Raw genomic sequence first — 21,028 nt, 5'->3', positions numbered from 1 at the left:
CTATTTGAGGGAACAGCCATTTGGGTGTCTGAAACCCAAGTGCATTTATTCAATCTCACATTCAATCCCACTGGAACTGTGTTCTAGAAATAAATTTGATATTGATATGAGGGTAGGTAGGCATAGATTCAGAGGCATAAGGTACTGTAAGTATTACACACAACAATGCAACAATAATAAAACAATGCATTGACATTTACTTTTGATACTTAAGTACTTTTAAAAACAAGTACTTCTGTACTTTTACTTAAGTAAAAATCAGTCTTTACAACTTTTACTTGCAACGGAGTAATATTTGATCAGTATCTGTACTTTCACTCAAGTAGGCCTAAGGAAGATGTGTACTTTGTCCAGCCTCTGAAAACATCTGTTCATAATCTGTGATTACACAATTCCAATACGAACAGCACCGGGAGGCGTCTGGAATAACTCTGCACTGATCAATCCGCATTTTTAAGCCAATTTTACAGTAGGCTCATATTCAAAATGTCCTTCTCGTATAACGCCAACGACCGCACAAATGGGCTTCCTTTGTGAAAAATAGCAGACCACCATTTTAAATAACAGTTTAAAAAGGGTGATCTGCTATTTTTCACAAAGGAAGCTCAGCCAGTCAGTCAGTCAGTCAGTTAGTCAGTTAGTCAGATAGATAGATAGATAGATAGATAGATAGATAGATAGATAGATAGATAGATAGATAGATAGATAGATAGATAGATAGATAGATAGATAGATAGATAGATAGATAGATAGATAGATAGATAGATAGATAGATAGATAGATAGATAGATAGATAGATAGATAGATAGATAGATAGATAGATAGAGCACAAAGCAGTCGGATCATTTTTGGCACAAATGGAACCCCATACTAGGCAATGACTGTTGTCAAGGACAAATGTATAGTACAAAGCACAAAGCAGTCGGCTCATTTTTGGCACAAATGTAATCCCATATTAGGCATCTGTAGTGTGACGCCGGGTGCGCTTGACCATGCTTCAGTTTTTGATGCCTTGAGAGTAAGAATGGGTTGTAATAGCTTTATCTCTTACTTGTACTGCTAAATTTGAGGTAAGCGTTTGTTTATTTATTTATTACATAAGTTGTTATAGCAGAAAATTATAAATTATAAAAATTATAATATGGTATTTGTTTTTGCAGAGATCTTGATAATTTGTCATCTCATCCTCTTCATCATGGCACTGGTTCTTCATGTGCTGATGCTGTTTCTTCTCTCCGGTGGTTCAGCCAGAGTTGTGCCGGATTTTGAGCAGGAATGTGGTCAAAGTTTTGCAGGTGGAAAATCACCAACAAGATTTTCTGGACCACCACAGTATGAGCAGATCTGCCAAGCTCTAAATAATCGTTACTATTATGCCACATATTATGATACTTACAACAAGATCCCAGTGTACTCAGCCTACATGTTTAAAGGGAAAATGGACTGCAAAAGAAAAAACAATTGGTACATTGAACCTCAAGTAAGTGAAATATTACTCTAATTCTATTAAAGGTTATATCCTGTTATTGTTCAGTATTTGTAGTTTGTATTAGTTGGTTGTAAGAATGGTTTTCCATGGTGTAGATGGAGTCGTTTCAGATTTACTGACAACAGTACGGTAATTAAAGTGATACCAGAAATATGACTTTTCTATTAATAAAAAACAACCCAGCATATAATAAAATGTTAAAGCAAGTAACAAGACAAGCAGACCATAAAAAAGCAAGTTTTCTAGCAGACCATTTCACAAAATGAAGTTTGTTGAGTCTCACATTATAAATCAGCAGATAAACCACTGAAGACAAAAAGTATTAAGACATTTCTGTATGTAAAACATGTTCAAGGTAACATGATGAACTACACCTGTCGTAGCACACCTGCATGAACTTGAGGAGAACTGACTTTATATATTAAAGTGATTGCAAACATAGCTCAGAAAAGTTCATTCTTAAAAAGCTCTAACAGTGTTTGTTTGCAGATATACAGTTTATCCACACTAAATCAGGTCATAGAAAAATGCCTTTGCTGTTTATCCTCTTGGTCATTCATTCAAAATATGCACTTCTACACTTTAATTAAGGTGAAATAATTCAAATAAATAATAATAATACAACTACAGTATTTAATAATATAATATTTTATATTTTTATTTTTTATATTTTATAATATTCATGCTATAGTTCATCACTAAAATCATATTCACAAATAGGCTACTTTTTGATTTCTAATAATTTATTTCACCAGATTTTTGACTGTTCCTATGAGTCTATTGTGATTTCTGATCATGGCCCAGTTAAACTTGATATAATGTGTCAAAAACTATTAAGGGACCTTGTAGATGGAGGTTACACCCAAGATGGCTCCATGATTCAAATTCCAGTTCATTGGAATTAATATAGATTTATTCTTCTAGATTTATTCTTCTGCTACACAAGTTCCTTAAATAATAAAATTAATAAAATTAAATTGGAAACAAAATTCAGATGAAATAATAAAAAAATTGGAACAAGATATATACACAGATCAGTAATCTTTGCTTTAATTTAGATTAAAATTTCGTCAAAAAAATAAATTCAATCCAAATATTCCGGATATCTGTGGAAAATGTACAACTCATAAGGCAACATTATTTCATTGTATTTGGCAATGTGAGCGCTTACAGTCCTTTTGGAAAGAAGTAATTGGTGTATTATCTAAAATTATTGTTAAAAAAATCCCTGTTTGCCCTAAAATCTGTATTCTTGGTCTTCTTCCACCTGCCTTATCTTTGAAAATACATGAGCAGAAGTTTGTAAAGCTGTGTAACACCACTCTGTGGCCAGATTGGTGCCAATTATTGTCATGTCTGCATTGTAATGCACAACTTTGCCTCTCCTTGTTGTAAAACAACAACTTTAGCCAATGCAACCACCTATTCGCTTTACGAATACTATAGCATATCGGATTATCAAAAATTGTTAAGTGTGTGCGTTTGTGTGTTGGCATGTAGGCTAAAGACTGATTGTCTTGGCTTGCATCCATGAAATACTGTAATGTTATAGGCCTACTGCATATTAAGAAAATTTAGATCTGTATTGCGCAACAATCGGGAGATGGGGACCCCCCCGAATATTGACGGGTATTTCACACACTGCCGAGGACCAATTTGCACATTCATGGTTCTGCATGTACTAAATGAAGCAAGGTAGACTAGAGTTTAATATTTAATTTGATTATCAAAGATGAGTTTTAAAAGATAAAATGATTGACAGTGGGGGGACTTTAAGTATTATGCTTTTGTTTCTCTTCTAACGTGAACTATTCTTAATATTCAATTGATTCAATATTGCAGCTTGATGATGTGACAGCAGGACCAAACATGGCATCTGAGGGGTCTGTGGATATAAAACTACGTGGACTCCATCAAGCTCTCAATGCAAATTATGAGAACTCTGAGTTCGACAAAGGTCATCTAGCACCAGTCTCCCAGTCGGAATCACAGAAATGTGCTGACGCCACCTTCACTCTCACTAATGCTGCTCCACAAAACTCCTCTTTTAATCGAGGTCAGTGGAGGGTACTAGAAGCAAAAATTGCGGGTAATCTATCTGAACAATGTCTACCAACTTATACTGTTTACATTGTAACAGGGGTGACACCAGGTACAATTAAAATAAGTAATGTGAGTAATGTGACTGTGCCTAGTCATTTCTGGACTGCATACTGCTGCTTAGACAACAATAACAAATGTCAAATCTCAAGAGGATTTATTGGAGAGAACAAGAACATCCCTCCCCGGAACATGACTGTGAAAGATTTAGAGACAGAGTTAGAAAAACATTATAATGTCGGTTCTTTTAAGGTGTTTCAAAGCTCTACACTGGCAAAGAAACAACAAAGTAAAGCATTCAAAATAAATGTAACTTGTAGTCAGTTTTGGTTTCGTTTTCTCTGTGTTTTGTTCCTGTTGTACCTGCCTAGTTAGTTTCCCTGGTTATTAAAGCAACACCAAGGAACTTTTCCTCTGCGGTCGCCCTACAGGTTGGAAGCGGAATTGTCCATTACCGCTGTCGTAAATAATTTAGCCTACCGCATCCTACTGTCGCATGCGCACGCGCACGCTCGCTGCTTATCCAGCACCGGCTTTGGAATCAACAATGGCCACAGACCAAAAACGCTAAGAATCAACAACTTTGGAAGCGATCAAACATTTGAGGTGATTTTGGAATCTATTGTAATCTTCACGGCATCAACTCAGAACAGCAGTGCTAGAAAAACTGTTTATCAGTTTATAAACTATAAAGTTTATTTACTGTTTATAAATACAAAATTACATGCTTATCACTAATTATATGTTCGCACGATAGCTAACGCCTTATCTAACATTAGCCAATCGAAATATAAAACAATCTAACATGTACACACATGCACAGTGTTTGAAAACTAAAAAAACTAAAAAATATTATTACTATTACTAATATTATATAACACAAAAGCCAAGTGACCATCAGTCTTGCATCTTGTAGCCTCCTTCAGCTCTCGCCAACGAGTGTAAGCCGGTCCAATGTTCACTCTATTTCGAGCTCTTACTCGATCATGCTGCCGTTTTCTTTTCCTCGCCTCCTCCGACATCATACCTTTCCTTTTATTTCCAGACTCCGTCATGATGACAATTGAAAAGCTACCCGGCTGCTAGGTATCTTACATTTAGTTGTAGTCTACTGTCGGGTACGCTCCACCTATCGACAATTGTAACGCTTGCCGTAAAGCAAGTCAAATTTGTAGTTTTCTTATGTCTCATTAGAACTACAGAAACGTGACCCGATCTGGCAGTCTTACATAGCGTGGATATACCAGATAAAGGACCGCAAAGCGGTGGCATAAGTGCCTTTCACCCTGTCACGACTTGATGAACCACTGAAACGATTTTGGAAACATTATCTAAGGTAAAAAAATCCTACTTAGTGTTGCTTTAATTATCTCTACACCTGTTCTGTTTCAGTCAATCATCCTCTGTGTATTTAAGCCCTCAGTCTCCTGTGCTTCATTGTCTGGTATCGTCTTTCGATTAAAGTGGTTGTGTTTGTTTATTTTTGTATTCCCTGTTGGATCTATTAAAGACTATTTTTATTCATTACTCCTTCGTCGTGTGCTTCTCTACAGCGAAACTGTGACAATAAAGCTTTGATCTATTGTCTGAGAGAGAAAGGGAACTCGCACTGCGTCAATGACGCTATTGGGGAACGCCTCAGTGTGACTTTTTTTTTTTTTCTTACAATAGAAAGTATTTTAATTAATCAGTTATTACATAGAAAATACAGGTGTGGAAGGCTCAACACAAATAAAGAAATAATGAAAATAATAATAATAATAAATAAGGAAAAGAAAGAAAAAAGAAACTTAGAACATATTATACGATACTAACAGATTATACAATTTTATTGCACTTCGATTTTCCTTTTTAGTGAGGGCATTTGAGAAGTATATTAATTCATTTCTGAATATAATAAACAAAGGAGGGGATTTAAAACAAAAATCTACATATATGTATAAAGTATTTTGCCAACAATATGATGTTATTAATCAAATCAAATAACATACAACAATTATTATCCCATACATTATATTTTGTAAGGTGAAAGTGAAACCGTCAGCCACCACATCTTTTTCTATCAGCCAGTCCTGTAATGTTCTTCAAAAGGAATTAGAGAAGTTACATAAAATATATATATGTTCTGTATCTTCAGAGAGACGCGCCCTATATACTCAACACGCCCGCCGTTGTACTATTCTGCGACTCAAGTAATTGTCCTCTTAAATGTCAGGAATCAACAGTGAGAAGAAGAAAGGTCCACACGTGACGATGTTTATTTTAGTACATCACCACCAATACCACATACAAAAAGAATCGTGTAAAATCTAGTAAACCCTGATATTATTACTTGTGACATCAGATCAAAATATGTGGATATAAAAAACATGTATGTAGGCTATACAACTAAATTAACAATCTCTTAAATATTTTCTAATTTCAATAAACATTTCATTAAGTTTCGTGGACATTTTATAAAACATGGACCTTTATTCTTTATGAAATGTTTAGTGAAATAAGAAAATATGTAAGAGATTGTTAATTTAGTTATATTGTATACACATTCTCATATCCATATATTCTGTTTTATTGTCATGAGTAATAATCTCAGGGTTTTACACAATTCTTTTTGTAGTGTGGTATTGGTGTACTAAAATAAACATGTCACGTGTGTAGCCTATAGCTTTCTTCTTCTCACCGCTGATTCCTGATGGTTTAGAGGACAATTACTCGAGTCGCCCACTATCGTTTCAAAGAATAGTACAACGGTGAGCGTGTCAAGTATAAACGTATACAGTATACAGTTCCCCCAATAGCGTCATCGATGCAGTGAGAGTTCCCTTTTCAAACTAGTAGCTCAAGCAGACATTGTTGACTCCCTCTTATGGGGTGGTGCCGTGCTGCAGTGCCCTACGACGCCTTCACCTCTATCTGGAGGCCAGCGAGGGCTGGAGGGAAGCAGGCGGGTGTGCGCAGCTGATGGTGGGCCAGAGCAGCGTCCCGCACTATCAGAACCTGCGCTGGTTCTCCGCACGCCTCGCGCCTGGTGAAGTCAATCGTACTCTGTTGGCGCTCTACTTGGCTGTTTTCAGTATGAGAGTGCCTGAGGGTCTTACAGGACTGGTGCTGTCTGTGCCAGGACCCGCACCGCCAAGGCCGGTTGCAATGACGGCGCTAATGGAGAGCATGGCGTCAACAGTGGGAAATAGCGTCAGCGCTCTCCAGCTTCCACGTACATGGTTGGATGGTGCTATTCTAGGGCGAGTCCTAACGCATGGCTGCCCCGTTTACCTGAATGTCTCGCACTGTTCATCTCCAGGGTTTAACCCTCTACATGTGCTGCTTAGTGCGGGTCGTGACCTCACACCCTTACGGAGTCTTAACCTGTGTGGCTGTGGCCGAGGACCTCTCGCCGAGAGCTGTGGAAAGAGCGAGGAGGAGATGGACACGGAGAGCATCAAAGCACTTACTGAATGTTGCCCGCATCTTATTCACCTTAATTTATCCGCCACGCACTACCACCATGCTTTTCCCACTGGGAAGGGGGTGCTTAAGGGGTGCAAGGACCTTCATTCGTTATCGCTGGCAAATCTCGGATCGTTAAAGACCATGAATTACACGCAGGCCCTGCTGGAGGCTCTTTCCTACTGCACACAACTCAGGGATTTAAGGTGAACGCACACGTCACTAAACACTCCATGCACAAAATTAAGCAAAGAATCTAAATGTAGACTTGTCACAGCAAAAAGAAAATAACATTCACTAGCCATGCCACAAATCCTTTCATATTACAACTGCAGCTCACCAGTAGGGGGCAGCGCCATACTGACAGGATTGCTGTACATCCTGTATGTTTAAATTGTATTTTGTATTATTTCCTTACAATAATATATTTTGTCATTTAGTTCTTTTTCCATTGGATATTTGGAGCAAACTGTGCAGTTAGATGAATCTGGTACATTAATCATAAAAAAATAATTGCCTAAGTCATATTTAAAAAAAAAATGACTTAGGCACTTATGCTATGAGGCTAACGAATATTAAGATAAGTATTAAGATAAATGGTGCATACATTTAAAAATGATTAAATAAATAGTGATAGTATAATTTTCATTAATTTCATATGATGACACACTATGATATCTTAAGCCCTTTTCAGATGTTAATTGTTTCTCATGGGGACATAAGATGATTTAAACATTTACAATAGTTAGTCTATGGTTTACTGCTGTCTCAATTCAGAATGTCTGTTTTTTTTTTTCCTATCTAAAATTTAAAATAAGTTTTTACCAAGTAGCCAGGTCTAATGTTTACCATAGGTAAATGATTTAAGTTTTGGTCGAATTTTAAAAGATCATGAGAACAGCCTAAAAAAAATCTGCAGTTATGACACTTTCACCATTATGTTTTAGACAGTCTCTTTTTTAGACAGCTAAACGGTATCGCTCACAATAACATTGTCCATGATTTGTTTTCTCATAATTTTATTTCGGTGTGCTTGAAGGTTAAAGTAAAATGTGACACGCAACAGTCACATAGCTTTTGTTTAGTAGACCATATGTATCTTCTTGATGCACTTGCATTCATAAAATTGAATGTAATATTATTTTATAAGAGATGTTAATCATGCATTATTCCTAAAAATGTTATCGCTTAACTGGCTTGTAACTCATTCTGCATTTGCCATCGGTGAGTTTTTAATTGGACCCTGGCTAGAATGAGAATTACTTTATCAATTATTAATATAATTTTTAGCAGAATATTTTATCCCTAGAACTTCTGCATTTATTCATTGTCTGTATGTGTAAAACTGCAGGCTGGAGCAGCCGTACTTTAATGCAAACACCGCATTTTTTGAAGAGCTCAGTCGGTGTCAGCAGCTGCGGCGTGTTTGTCTGGTTTCTCGACATGGGACCTTCCAGCCCGCCGCTGTGACGGCCTTCATGCAGAGCTGCACTGATGTCATCATGTGCCACATGTTCATGGGAGGTACCCTGGTGGCATGTAAAACACTGCAGAAAACCCTGCTGGACAGGTTAGTGTTTTAATTGTTAATAATAAAGACTTAATGCCTGAATAATTTCCAGACAGCAACATAGTGTCGGCCCAGATTAGGCCCACATCTGGTGTGTGTTGAATCCATGTGTACCAGATGTGGGCCGGATGGGGCTGACACTATGTTGCTGTCTTGTTGTACAGGAACCTGGTGTACATCGAATATTCCCCTGTTCGTTCTTTTCCCCCTGCGGTTTTTCAACATCTCGTCCAGCCCTTAGTGTGGTGATTTACCCTTTACTGCACGAGGACCTGGCCCATGTGATCAGAGGAATGCCACTTTGCCACCTGGACGAGATCACGCTTTTCAAAAGCTGCGTCGCTGAAGAGCCTGTGAAACAACAACTGTGACTGAAGCAAAATCTGAAAACAGAAATTATGTGGTGGATTAACCTGGCAATGCTTGACCCGTGCTATTTTGTGAGAGAGAAATTATGCATTGTAGGGACTCTCCTTTGATAATAAAAATATTAGCAATCTGGAGGATTCCAGGAAAGCCATTTGTTTTGGCTTGAGAGATCATTGAGCTGAGAGGACAATCACAACTTTAAATAAGGTCATCATTTTCCAATAAAGAGCTGCTATGAACAAACTCCTTAACAGGTTGAAATGTCATCTTAAAACCTTAAAAATAAAGCATTGATAAATACATTTTCTGAAGTGTTGTGGAACTTGCATCACATTATACAATTTTTAAAATGAAACATCCATTTTATGGTAAATCACATGATACATTTTGGCTTCATGTTTTATCATCAAAGTTTTAGTGTATAAATATTTAGAGTAAACACTACAGAATATGGTCCGTGTCAAGTGTTCATTGAATCAGTGGCTGTGGTTTTATGCCCCAAAAAAGCATAAAGGGAAGTCTAAGTGGTTTTCTTAGGAAAAAAGTCATTAGTCATAGGCTACATTGTTTCTAAAATCTGGAAATATCCTCACAGTTCTGTTTTTTTTTTTCTCCTTCCTTTTTTAATTTCTGAGTACCAGGTTTCTGAACCGGTTCAAGGAATGAAAACAAAAAACGGAATCAAACTAAATTTTAACAGGAACATAAAGTGAAATCAAGTTGAATTATAATGAACAATTACCTGAAACCGGTTAAACAACATTATCTTATAGGTCTGTTTAATATTGTAATTTGGCTGTAAACCAACCATGAATTCAAATCAACAACTTATGCAAATGTGAATGTTGACATCCAACATAAGTGATATGCCCGTGTTCAGCTGGCAAGTTATTTTTACCCAATGCCACCAGTCCGCACCACAACACACTGGCATTTTACACACGATATGCTAGAGCAGCATTTAGAGCTCAGGAGTTTTTGAAAAGATATGTTACCAACCATTAAAAAACTACATTTATGCATTTATGCTTCCCAAAGGAAGTTCGAACTTCAGGGGTTGTCAAAAGTGTGTCATTTGATGCTAAATGCTTACAAACTTCTGATGACAAATAATCAAGAATATGCAGGAAACACAGAGAGAGAGTATGTTTACACAATGTAAAAGCTATATAATCTGGTGAAATCTGAAAGCAAAATCAAGAGTTCCAACCCCCTTTTAAGTTTTTTTTTGTTTGTTTTTTTTTGCCCGGTTTCACATTTAAGAAGCTTTCATAAACATGCCTTAGGAGATATGTCAGTGCAAATTGATATGTCAGGATCTTAGACAAATTTCAGAGAGAATCCCAGCAAAAGGAAAACAGTTTTTATAGAATAGGAGCATGGCAAAAATGACATGAAACATTACATAATTTCCCTACAATTTGATTTGTTCTTCATATGCAAACCCACTTGTTACTAGGTAGGAGCAATCTTAGATCCCAAACCATTAGAAAAATAGAGGTTCATTTGATTACTCAATATGTCATGAGACAATAGACAGTATATTTTTTATATTGTTTATATTTAGAATGTTAGGCTTAAAAGGGGAAGTAAGGTTTAGATGTTAGAATCATGATTAGTTTAAAAGATAGTTTACTATCTTATCTATTAAAAATCCATCACACGTCATCTGCATTCCAGGTATCCCATGCTGTCTTCTTGACCGTAGTTGCAAATGCAGAGACTGTGTTACAGCAAGTGAAGGGATGGAACACACGAAGGGCCTTGAATTTGTCAGGACCCAGAGACTTGGCAATCTCATGGGCAGGTATGTATCTGAAGTTCTTGCCAGTCCCAAATTCCACCCACAACTCCTCAATGTCTAGCTCTGACACATGTGCAATGGCTAGGACCAAAACATCTATGTCCACAGTGCAAAAGGGGAACTTTTTAAATCCTTTTCTTGCAGGATCTGCTGCATGAAGTAGCATCCTTGTATCTGCTTCTTCATGCGTGCAAGGGTCAATTGCACTCTCACTCTTGTGGGTGAGATGATAGAACATTGAGTCCACAAGTGGAAACAGTTTGGTAGTCTACCTATTCACAAGGTTCCTGGCCAGAAAGTGAAAGAGCTCTGTTTTGTTTTCATCCACTCTTATGAAGCCTTTCCAGTTGGTTGGTAACTTGTTTTTTTCATCCACTTTTGTTCTTGTCCCCTTTTCCCGCTTCTTACAGTTTTTTCAAATTGCTTGCACACAATTTCTGAAACTATGGCTCCATTTCTTGAAACTCTACACACAAAACACACACACAACATGCAAAACATCAGATGTCTCTTGCAAAAGCAAACAAAACTTTATTCAAAACTATTTTAACTCTTCCAAACATTTTTTTTTATTTTGCGTAGTAACTACACACAAACATAAAATGATTAGCCACATACACACCAAACTACACACAGATGAGAAAAATGTTCTACTATCTCGTGTAATTTGCTTGTTCAGTGTGCAGTGAGTAGGAATTTGTGCACAAACACAAAATACACTGTATATACAGTATGTATGCACAATTGATGAATTTTACAGTTATGGAACTGAACTGAATCAACACTGAAGAGACTTGAGCTGAATATTGACACTATTGGCTTGTTTCTTTTGAATTTGTTACTATTGTGAAGCTGCTGTGAAACAATCTATATTGTATGCATATTCAGTCTATATATATATATATATATATTTATATATATAGGTACACACACACACACACACACACTGAATATGCATACAATTTGTCTATAGTTATATACATATATATAGTCAATATAGCTATACAATCAGTCTATATATATATATATATATATATATATACAGTATATATATAGGTACACACACACACACACACACACTGAATATGCATATAAGTCAGAAAGTCAACTTTATTTCTAAAGCGCTGTGTGTGCGTAGGTGTGTGTGTGTGTGTGTTAGTAGCAATTAAAAAAAACTGTAATTAATATATATATATATATATATATATATATATATATATATATATATATATATATATATATATATATATATATATATATACACACACAGCCAAGTACTTGTATGAGGAATGGATTTACCATCGGACCTGAGAACTCTAGCATCATAAGCATCTGTGAGCGAGAAAAAGTTTTCTGTGCATTCATCAATTTTAAACTCAATAGAGCAGTTTGTTATGGATTAAAGGGGTGGTATAATGCCCTTTTCACAAGATGTTAAATAAGTCTTTGATGTCCCCAGAGTGTGTATGTGAAGTTTTAGCTCAAAATACCCCACAGATATTTTTATATAGCATGTTAAAATTGTTACTTTTTGAGGGTTAGCAAAAACGCACCGTTTTTGTGTCTGTTCCTTTAAATGCAAATCAGCTGCTGCTCCCGGCACAGAGGGCGGAGCTTCAAGAGCTTGTGTCCTTTTACCTCACACAGACATGCACTGAACATTTCAAAAACTTTTAGCCTTTTATGTTCAAATCGAAGTCAGAAAGATGGAGAGACTCAAGAAGAAGTGACATGTAGACACAACTCCTGAATGGTTAGTTGATGAATTTATGTAGCTTATGTGTAGTTATCTTGTAGTCATTGATTAGCATATTCTGTCTTGATAATCTATAGAGAGCCTAAGTCCCTCCCCTTCCGGTCGACCACCATGGGACCTTAATTCGGAAAAATATTGTATGGTAGTCAATGGCGAGAGACAACAAATATTTTGATCTCGTTTGAATTGTGCGATGAATTACACATATGATGTTTGTCAATTTAAAAGATACATTTTAAAGTCAAGAAAGTCACAGTTTGATGTAAAACTGTTCAGGTATAACACTGTGAAAATACGTAATTACAAAGACTACAAACCCACATGTGACGTCATACCTTTTCTCTCAATGAATGAAGCTAACTTTACTGAAGCTAACGTCTGTTATTTTTCTATAGTCTTACGTTATAATCATAACGTTACGCCGTCATGCCTGAGTGTTTTGTACCAGACTGCACATGAGCAACGGCTCCCGGGGCGGGGTTTATGTAAATTTTAGGGTTAAGTGATGTCACTAACCCGGAAGGAATGTCGTGTAGTCCCTACCAGCCGTTTGTTGTAGTCCTTAAAGTCCGCGTGAACCGGAAGTTGCAAACTTTTCTCCAGTGTTGTGACATAGCAGACTAAGGGTGCTTCTCAATTCTTATTTGTGCATCCTCGTTTCCTTTCCTCTCGTCTCAGCTCCACCCCCTGTAGGATGCGAGGGAAGGCTGCAAGGAAAAGACGCGAGGACGGAGGAATCGAATGAAAGTTTTTTTATACATTGGAATACTTGATCACTCGAGTGTCACTTCACCAGCAGCACTCAGAGGATCTGCCCTTATGTTGTATTAGTTTGGTTATTTAAGAAATTCATAATAAATAATAATAAAGCAAGATACCCTGTTGAAATATGTGAGATGTGTGGTAATATAAACTGCAAAGGTAAAGTATAAATCAAAATGATTGTGACCGGATGTGAAGGGGGAGGAGAATTTATGCGTCACGTTTTAGTCGATAAAACTCTTCCGCATAGGATACACCTGTGTATCCTCGCTCATGACTCCTCAGGAAGCCTCCTCACTCCTCGATCCTCGACTCCTCGCGGTGCAATTAGAGAATTGAGATATCCTTCAAGATGGCTGAGCTCGATCGGTTTCCGGGTCATAGGATGGAGGACGGAGGAGCGAGGAGACGAGGAGGGATATTGAGAAGCACCCTAAGAGCGTTTTATCTGATCTTACTTGAGGGGAGTGGTTAAGCGTTTTCAACCCAAGCCGTCAAACTGACGTCATCAGAGAAGGAACGCCATTCCAGACCGGAAGTAACGTTTCAGATTTTGATTAAAGATTACCACGGCAAACAATTTTTTTCTGTGAATTAACTTGCACAGATTAATTGTTCACCACAAGACTAGTAATATGTGCTAACAAAGTAAATAGGGTCAATTTTGATTTCAGGTCGACTTTAAAAAGCAATTTCTTTGAAATAAAAAATCTCCCTTTGCTTTGAACTTTGAGCATTGTAACTTTGCAGATGTTGTTTCTGCTCAAACAGCAACATTACACACTAACTAAAGTTAGAAAAGTGAAATCATAATCAACCACCCCTTTAAATAAAATCTCAATATATATGTTTCATTATAATACTTTTACTTTACAGTATAGTAACATTTATGTCTTAATTTTGTCACTTGCAAGAGTTATTATCAACCCTCGAGACTTTATTTTGAAAACACAACATTAGAGATCTTTTAACAACAACAACAATATTTACCCTAATCATCTCATTTAAAAGGTTTACAGCCCATGCTCTTTAAGCATTGTGTTTCCTTCTTCAGCATCAGTGAATGTTTGCACCTTGTGTAATAATTGTGTATTAGTCCCTCAGTTGCCCTCAATGTGAGAAGATTGATGTCAAAAGCATATTCACTTTGAACATGCAAAAAAAAAAAAAAGACAGGCTTTTCTAAAGAGCAGTAGTTTAATTCCTCGGGACAAACAACGGACTCATGAACCTCTATCACAACTATCACAGAATTAAGATTCAAGGGTATGTAAACTTTTAAAATGGTTCATTTGTGTAAATTCAGTTATTACTTTGTTGTAGACTGCATCATGTACATTTTTATGTGATACAGCTTATTCGGGACAGTATTAAATAAAAAATAACATGCATTTTTATTTTGTTAAATCATAACATCATGCTTATTCTGCAAGAGTAAACTTATGAGCAGAACTATAGGTTCTGTGTGTATTTTTATTTAAGCTAACGCACGCTGAAATGCACTGAACTTCTAAAGAGAAGCAGGAAGCTGAATGGTTTTAGTTCCCTGTTTATTTTTGCTGAGTTGTTCAAATAAATGGGTTGAGAAAGCAAATTCACTAAATCGATAGGGTATATAAACGTAAGTAAAGGGAAGAAATGATATGCGAAGGACGGGTAAATACAAGATCCTTGTGAAAAACCTTGTGTTCCATTAGAGTGGTGAGTAACAGTTTTTGACTTCACTTTTTAATTGTTAGTATTTGTTAAACTAGGCCTATTTTAAGTTCTGTTTTTTACTGAGTTCAATTTAGTTTGTTATACCTCTGTTATGTGTTCTTAATTTTTGCTACCATTTTACATATACACACAGCAACTGATATTTGCATAATTTATAAAAAACTTTTAATAGGTTTATCGAATTTGGGTGAGATCAGGGTTATCACATGGAGATGTTGTCACAAGGGCTATATCTCAGTAAATATGAGGTTTATGAGTTAAAAGTCCAATTACACAAATGTAGTTGTTGAATCACCATAATATAGTATTTACAAATTGCTTAGACACTAAAAGTGGAACTTGAGGCTCACTCAGTGAAATCATTCACTCATGTACTGAATCTTCAGACCAAGTCTGCAAAACTACAAGCACATTACATGCTTTACACTCAGTTTGAAATTGTAAAACAAACTTTTTGCAAAACTCTAAACACAGTTATCTACATCAGACACTTTATTCAGCTCTTTTGTTTCATTTAGGAAACACTGCCATTTAAATCTTAAATCACAATCATGTGTGAAAACACTCATGAATTGATCACTTAGAAATCAAAACTCAGTTTTTAGAGAAATAAATAAATAATTTTTTACCCCCTTGAATTTCTGTTTATAGTGTAAATATATAGGCTATGTATACATATATTTACATATATGTACTGTATGCATGTATGTACAGTATATATTTGTTTATACTGTATATATTTCCATATATATATATATATATATATATATATATATATATATATATATATATATATATATATATATATATATATATATATATATATATATATATATATATATATATATATATATGTATATATATATCTGTATATGTTTAGGTGTGTGTGTATGTATATATATATACACACACACACAGTGCTTTAGAAATAGTTTACTTTCTGACTTGGCTTGTATGCATATTCAGTGTGTGTGTATATACATGTGTATTTGTGCACATAAATGAATGTGTAACAAACTCCTGTACACTCACTGCACACTGAACAAGCAAAAGACAATATAGTGGTTTACATTTTTCACATCTGTGTGTTGTTTGGTGTGTATGTGGCTAATCATTTGATGTTTGTGTGTAGAGTTACTACAGCTACATTTTTGGAATAGTTAATATAGTTTTGAATAAAGTGTTTGCTTTTGCAAGAGACGTCTGATGTTTCGCATGTTGTGTGCGTTTTGTGTAGTTTCAAGAAATTGTGTCTAATCAATTTGAGAAAACTGTAATTTCTCTCTTTTTTAATCTTAAAATGTTTGAATGGTATCATTGTTTCCACAAAAAAATTGTTAAGCAGAAAAAAACTGTTTTCAACATTGATAATAATAAATGTTTCTTGAGCAGCAAATCATCATATATTAGAATGATTTCTGAAGGATCACTGAACACTGAAGACTGGAGTAATGATGCTGAAAATTCAGCTTTGATTGTAGCATGGACAATTGCATGTTGCATGGATTTTTTTTAACCTAATGATACAGAGGGTGTGCACTAACGTCTGGCTGTGGCAAACCTTCCTGCAACTTGGCTGGCACTAGTAGGGGGAAAAGGAGTAAAACAAATGATTATGTGCTTTAATTAAAGGCTTAAAACTTACCAACGAAGTGGTCCATGAAATGATTTTGATGCCAGGAAAATACATAAAGCAAAACCTGTCCTGAAGACATACAAAAAGCCTGACAACACTATAAATACAATATAGATCTAAATCCAAGGATTACTATTATACATTGTACACTTTTTATACCACCAAATATACATTTATAAATGTCAGAAATCGAGAAAAATACATGGAGAAATTTTAAACACATCTATGCATTTCTTTGCATTCATTATTTTTTAGAAAATTAGTTGTGAAATAATATTAAAGTTTAAAACTAAATCTGGCACGATATCAAACAAACCCACCAGAGGAAGTTATTATATGCCTACTAAAAAGAAGAGATTATTTAATGCCCTATTCAGTGAGTGTGGTTGTTTAATCTTCACTGCATGAGATTCATTTACAGTTTTTTCAAATTGCTTACACACAATTTCTGAAGCTATAGCTCCATTTCTTGAAACTCCACACACAAAACCACAAAACACGCACACAACATGCAAAACATCAGACGTCTCTTGCAAAAGCAAACACTTTATTCAAAACTATATTAACTAGAAATAGAAATAGAAATAACAGAAATAACAGACCGCATTCTACATTAAAATTCAACCAAGACTCAAGTTCCACTTTTAGTGTCTAAGCAATTTGAAAAAACTGTATATCACCAGATACATTATACAGAAGAAACAAATAACTTAATTGTAGAAAACCAAATAAGAAAAATGCAATATGGCAGCTGTAGGAAAGTTGTCAGGGAAATTGTCTGATCTGTTTTTCCACACAATTGTTTATGCACACTATCTGGTCTAGAAAACGTTTAGCCTGACAAATCAAAACTTAAGCTTGGAAAGCATCTTTGGAGAATTTGTTCTTTGCTCATTCAAGTAAACAGGGTCTATGCTGGATCTATACTTGCATGAATGGTAACCATGTGAACCGACGTTGATGCCAGTCAGCAGTTCTGACTGACATCACCTGGCAAAATAAAAAAAAATATGTCAGGCGGATTTATATAAATAGGGCCACAGATATTGTCAGATATTGTTTACTTTAAAGTGTTCTCTTTTAGTTTCATTATGTTTATTGGACTAAGGTTTAAATATGTACTGTAGCCATTGAGAGATATTTGGTGGATCAAGATTGTGAGCCACATTTCCTTAAAAGTGTTCATGACAAAGCAGGAGATTAGAAATATTCTCTGAACTCACTGCAACACCGGTGTATTCTTGCCTTTGGTGTCAGTATACTATAGTATTTGTATAGCTTCCTTTGGTATTTACACTTTATTCTTTATTATCTGGTATTTAATAGTAGATGTTTAATTACTACACGGAAGGTGTTGTGTATCATGTTTCTTACATTCTCACGTTTTTGTCTCTTCATTTAATAGGTTAATAGCTTGATCTCTGACTTGTACTGCTAAATTTGAGGTAAGCATTTGTTTATTTATATATTACATAATATAAGTTGTTATAGCAGAAAATTAGAAATTATAAAAATTATAGCATGGTATTTGTTTTTGCAGAGATCTTGATAATTCATCATCTCATCTTCTTCATCATGGTGCTGGTTCTTCATCTGCTGATGCTGTTTCTTCTCTCCGGTGGTTCAGCCAGAGTTGTGACAGATTTTGAGCAGGAATGTGGTCAATTTTTTGCAAATAGAAAATCACCAACAAGATTTTCTGGACCACAATACAAGCAGATCTGCCAAACTCGAAATAATCATTACTATTATGCCACATATTATGATACTCGCAACAAGATCCCAGTGTACTCAGCCTACAAGTTTGAAGGGATAATGAGCTGCAACAGACTAGATAAGTGGTACATTGAACCTCAAGTAAGTGAAATATTACTGTATCTTAATAGATTAAGCATTAAGATAAAACAATTCTGTTTTTAAACTCTACACAATTACAGTAATACAACATTTCAGCTAAAAGACTTGGAATAGCACATAGTTACATGCATAGGATAAGAGAACATATTTTACTATCATTACAGAAAATAAAAAAGGTAATACAGTACCATGCCAATACTGGAACTGAGCTTTATAATGATGACAAGAAGTGTCTGTAGTGCAGTTCATTGCTTCTGTGAAGTGCTCTAGTGTAAGTCAAAAGAAGTGACATTTAAGACATATCAAGAAACTTTCTAAAAAAAAAGACACTGAAAACCACACGCATAAGCAGTGCATTTGATAAATTTGATAAAAAGTAGGAAATAACCTAGACAAGTTTACATGATTCCAAAGTAAAGAGAGATTGAGTCTAACGTATGAGTGCTCACACAAGTGTGTTGTAAAGCAGGATAAACAGAGATGTACAGTTGTTTCTTCTTATATATACAGCATTCTTGATTGCATTTTTTCAATGTTATATAATATATCAAATAATATTGCAGCTTGATGATGATAAGCTAGGACCAAACATGGCAGTTTCGACGACTGTGAAAATAGGAAAAAGAGGAAATCATCAAGCTCTCAATCGAGACTACATGAACTCTGGGTACGACAAAGGTCATCTGGCACCAGTCTACCAGGCAGGATCACAGAGCTGTGCTGACGCCACCTTCACTCTCACTAATGCTGCTCCACAAGTGCCCCATTTTAACTCACCTGTATGGAGGGATGAGGAAAAAAAGCTGGCAAAACTTCTGGAAAGTCAATGTAGGCGCATCTCACAACCTGTTTACATTGTTACAGGGGTAGTACCAGGTGTTAAAGAAATAGGCAAAAATACAGGTTTAAAAAAAATAGGCAAAAATACAGGTTTAAAAAAAATAGGCAAAAATACAGGTTTTAAAAAAATAGGCAAAAATACAGGTTTAAAAAAAATAGGCAAAAATAAGGGTGTGAATGTGCCTAGTCATTTCTGGTCTGCATACTGCTGCTTAGACCAGAATAACAGATGCTCATTCTCAGGGGGGGTCACTGGAACCAATGACAATAATGCCATTATTAAGACAATGACTGTGGCCCTTTTAGAGGAAGAGTTAAAAAACCTTTATGGAACAACATTTAGGTTGTTTCAATACTAATAACAAAAACAAACAGAGATGCCTCAAAATCCTTATGGAGCAATTAAAGGGATAGTTCACTTTGAAATTAAATTTTGGTATGTTTTAGCTTACCTGAAGGGCATCCAAGATGTAGGTGTCTTTTTTTCCGCAGTAGTTTCAATTTTGATATTTTTAGGTCAAACCGTTCTTGTCTGTCAGTCATATAAAGCAGGTCTACGGTCACTGTCTCTAAGAGCATGCACAAAGTCCAAATTAAAACTATTCCCCATCGTCCAAATTAAACAATTCCCCATCGTAAGTACACATTGATGGCCTAAGACACGAAACGAGCAGTATTTATATCGTTGTTACCTCTTGAACAAAGCCGCGTCCAAATGATCTGAGTGCGCAGGCGGGTATAGATATATACACTGATGTCGCCTTGGCTACGGTTTCGTTCCAATGACCTGCATTAGCGAAGGCGACATCTAGTGTATATATCTATACACGCCCGCGGGCAGGTATAGATATATACACTAGATGTCGCTTGGCTACGGTTTCGTTCCAATGAACTGCAGTAGCCAAGGCGACATCTAGTTTATCTATACCCTCCCGCGCCCTCAGATCATTTGGACGCGGCTTTGTTCAAGAGATAACAACGATATAAATACTGTTCGTTTTTTCACACAAACCGCTCGTTTCGTGTCTTAGGCCATCAATGTGTACTTACGACGGGGAATTGTTTAATTTGGACGATGGGGAATTGTTTTAATTTGGACTTTGTGCTTGTGTTTTGAGACAGTGACCATAGACCTGCATTATATGACTTACAGACAAGAACGGTTTGACCTAAAAATATCAAAATTGAAACTACTGCGGAAAAAAAGACACCTACATCTTGGATGCCATTGAGGTAAGCTAAAACATACCAAAATTTAATTTCAAAGTGAACTATCCCTTTAAACTTTGAAAACATTTTTGAGGGAAATATTTTGATCAATGTTTTATGCAGATTGGTATGATTTCATTATAACTAATCACTTTAAATTCTCCTGTAAGAATTGTAAAACAATTTATTTATAATGCTGATAAAATACTGCAAACCTTGTGCTGGATGTCATTGCTGATTTAGAGACAGACTTGGGAAAACTTAATGGAACAACATTGATTCATTAAAAGGTTGTATTAAAGTTTGCAAACATTTTTTGGGGAACTATACTGAGTGATATTATGTTGTGTCTTAAATGAAAAATTAAAATGACAACTATCTGTAAAATAAAAATAAAAATTATTATCATTTCACTGTAACTATTACCATTATAATGTAAATCTATTAACCTCTGGTACCTCCAATAAAAA

The 21,028-nt window shown here is 35.6% G+C and overlaps 2 protein-coding genes and 1 long non-coding RNA gene across 3 annotated transcripts; all 3 read left to right on the top strand.

Annotated features, from left to right (window-relative positions):
- The first annotated feature begins 1,166 nt into the window (after window positions 1-1,166).
- Window positions 1,167-5,115, top strand: LOC308688046 (endonuclease domain-containing 1 protein). The gene is made up of 2 exons (XM_081360884.1): window positions 1,167-1,480; window positions 3,332-5,115. The coding sequence occupies exons 1-2, from the start codon at window positions 1,196-1,198 to the stop codon at window positions 3,962-3,964; spliced, it is 918 nt and encodes a 305-aa protein (XP_081217010.1). The 5' UTR covers window positions 1,167-1,195; the 3' UTR covers window positions 3,965-5,115.
- A 682-nt stretch (window positions 5,116-5,797) lies between these two features.
- Window positions 5,798-9,279, top strand: LOC308688912 (F-box/LRR-repeat protein 18-like; the record flags this gene model as incomplete). The annotated part of the gene is made up of 4 exons (XM_081362350.1): window positions 5,798-5,836; window positions 6,428-7,242; window positions 8,388-8,606; window positions 8,771-9,279. 4 exons carry the CDS (start codon window positions 5,798-5,800, stop codon window positions 8,853-8,855), a joined length of 1,158 nt encoding a protein of 385 aa, XP_081218476.1. The 3' UTR covers window positions 8,856-9,279.
- A 5,588-nt stretch (window positions 9,280-14,867) lies between these two features.
- On the top strand, window positions 14,868-19,527 carry LOC308689032. The gene is made up of 4 exons (XR_014029951.1): window positions 14,868-14,998; window positions 18,058-18,097; window positions 18,193-18,509; window positions 19,073-19,527. It is a non-coding gene; the product is annotated as an uncharacterized lncRNA (long non-coding RNA).
- Window positions 19,528-21,028: the final 1,501 nt, after the last annotated feature.

The sequence above is a fragment of the Scardinius erythrophthalmus genome, assembly GCF_964197995.2.
Source record: "Scardinius erythrophthalmus genome assembly, chromosome: 3".
In the NCBI taxonomy this organism is placed as follows: domain Eukaryota; kingdom Metazoa; phylum Chordata; class Actinopteri; order Cypriniformes; family Leuciscidae; genus Scardinius; species Scardinius erythrophthalmus.
This window is presented reverse-complemented; position numbering and strand designations above follow the sequence as displayed.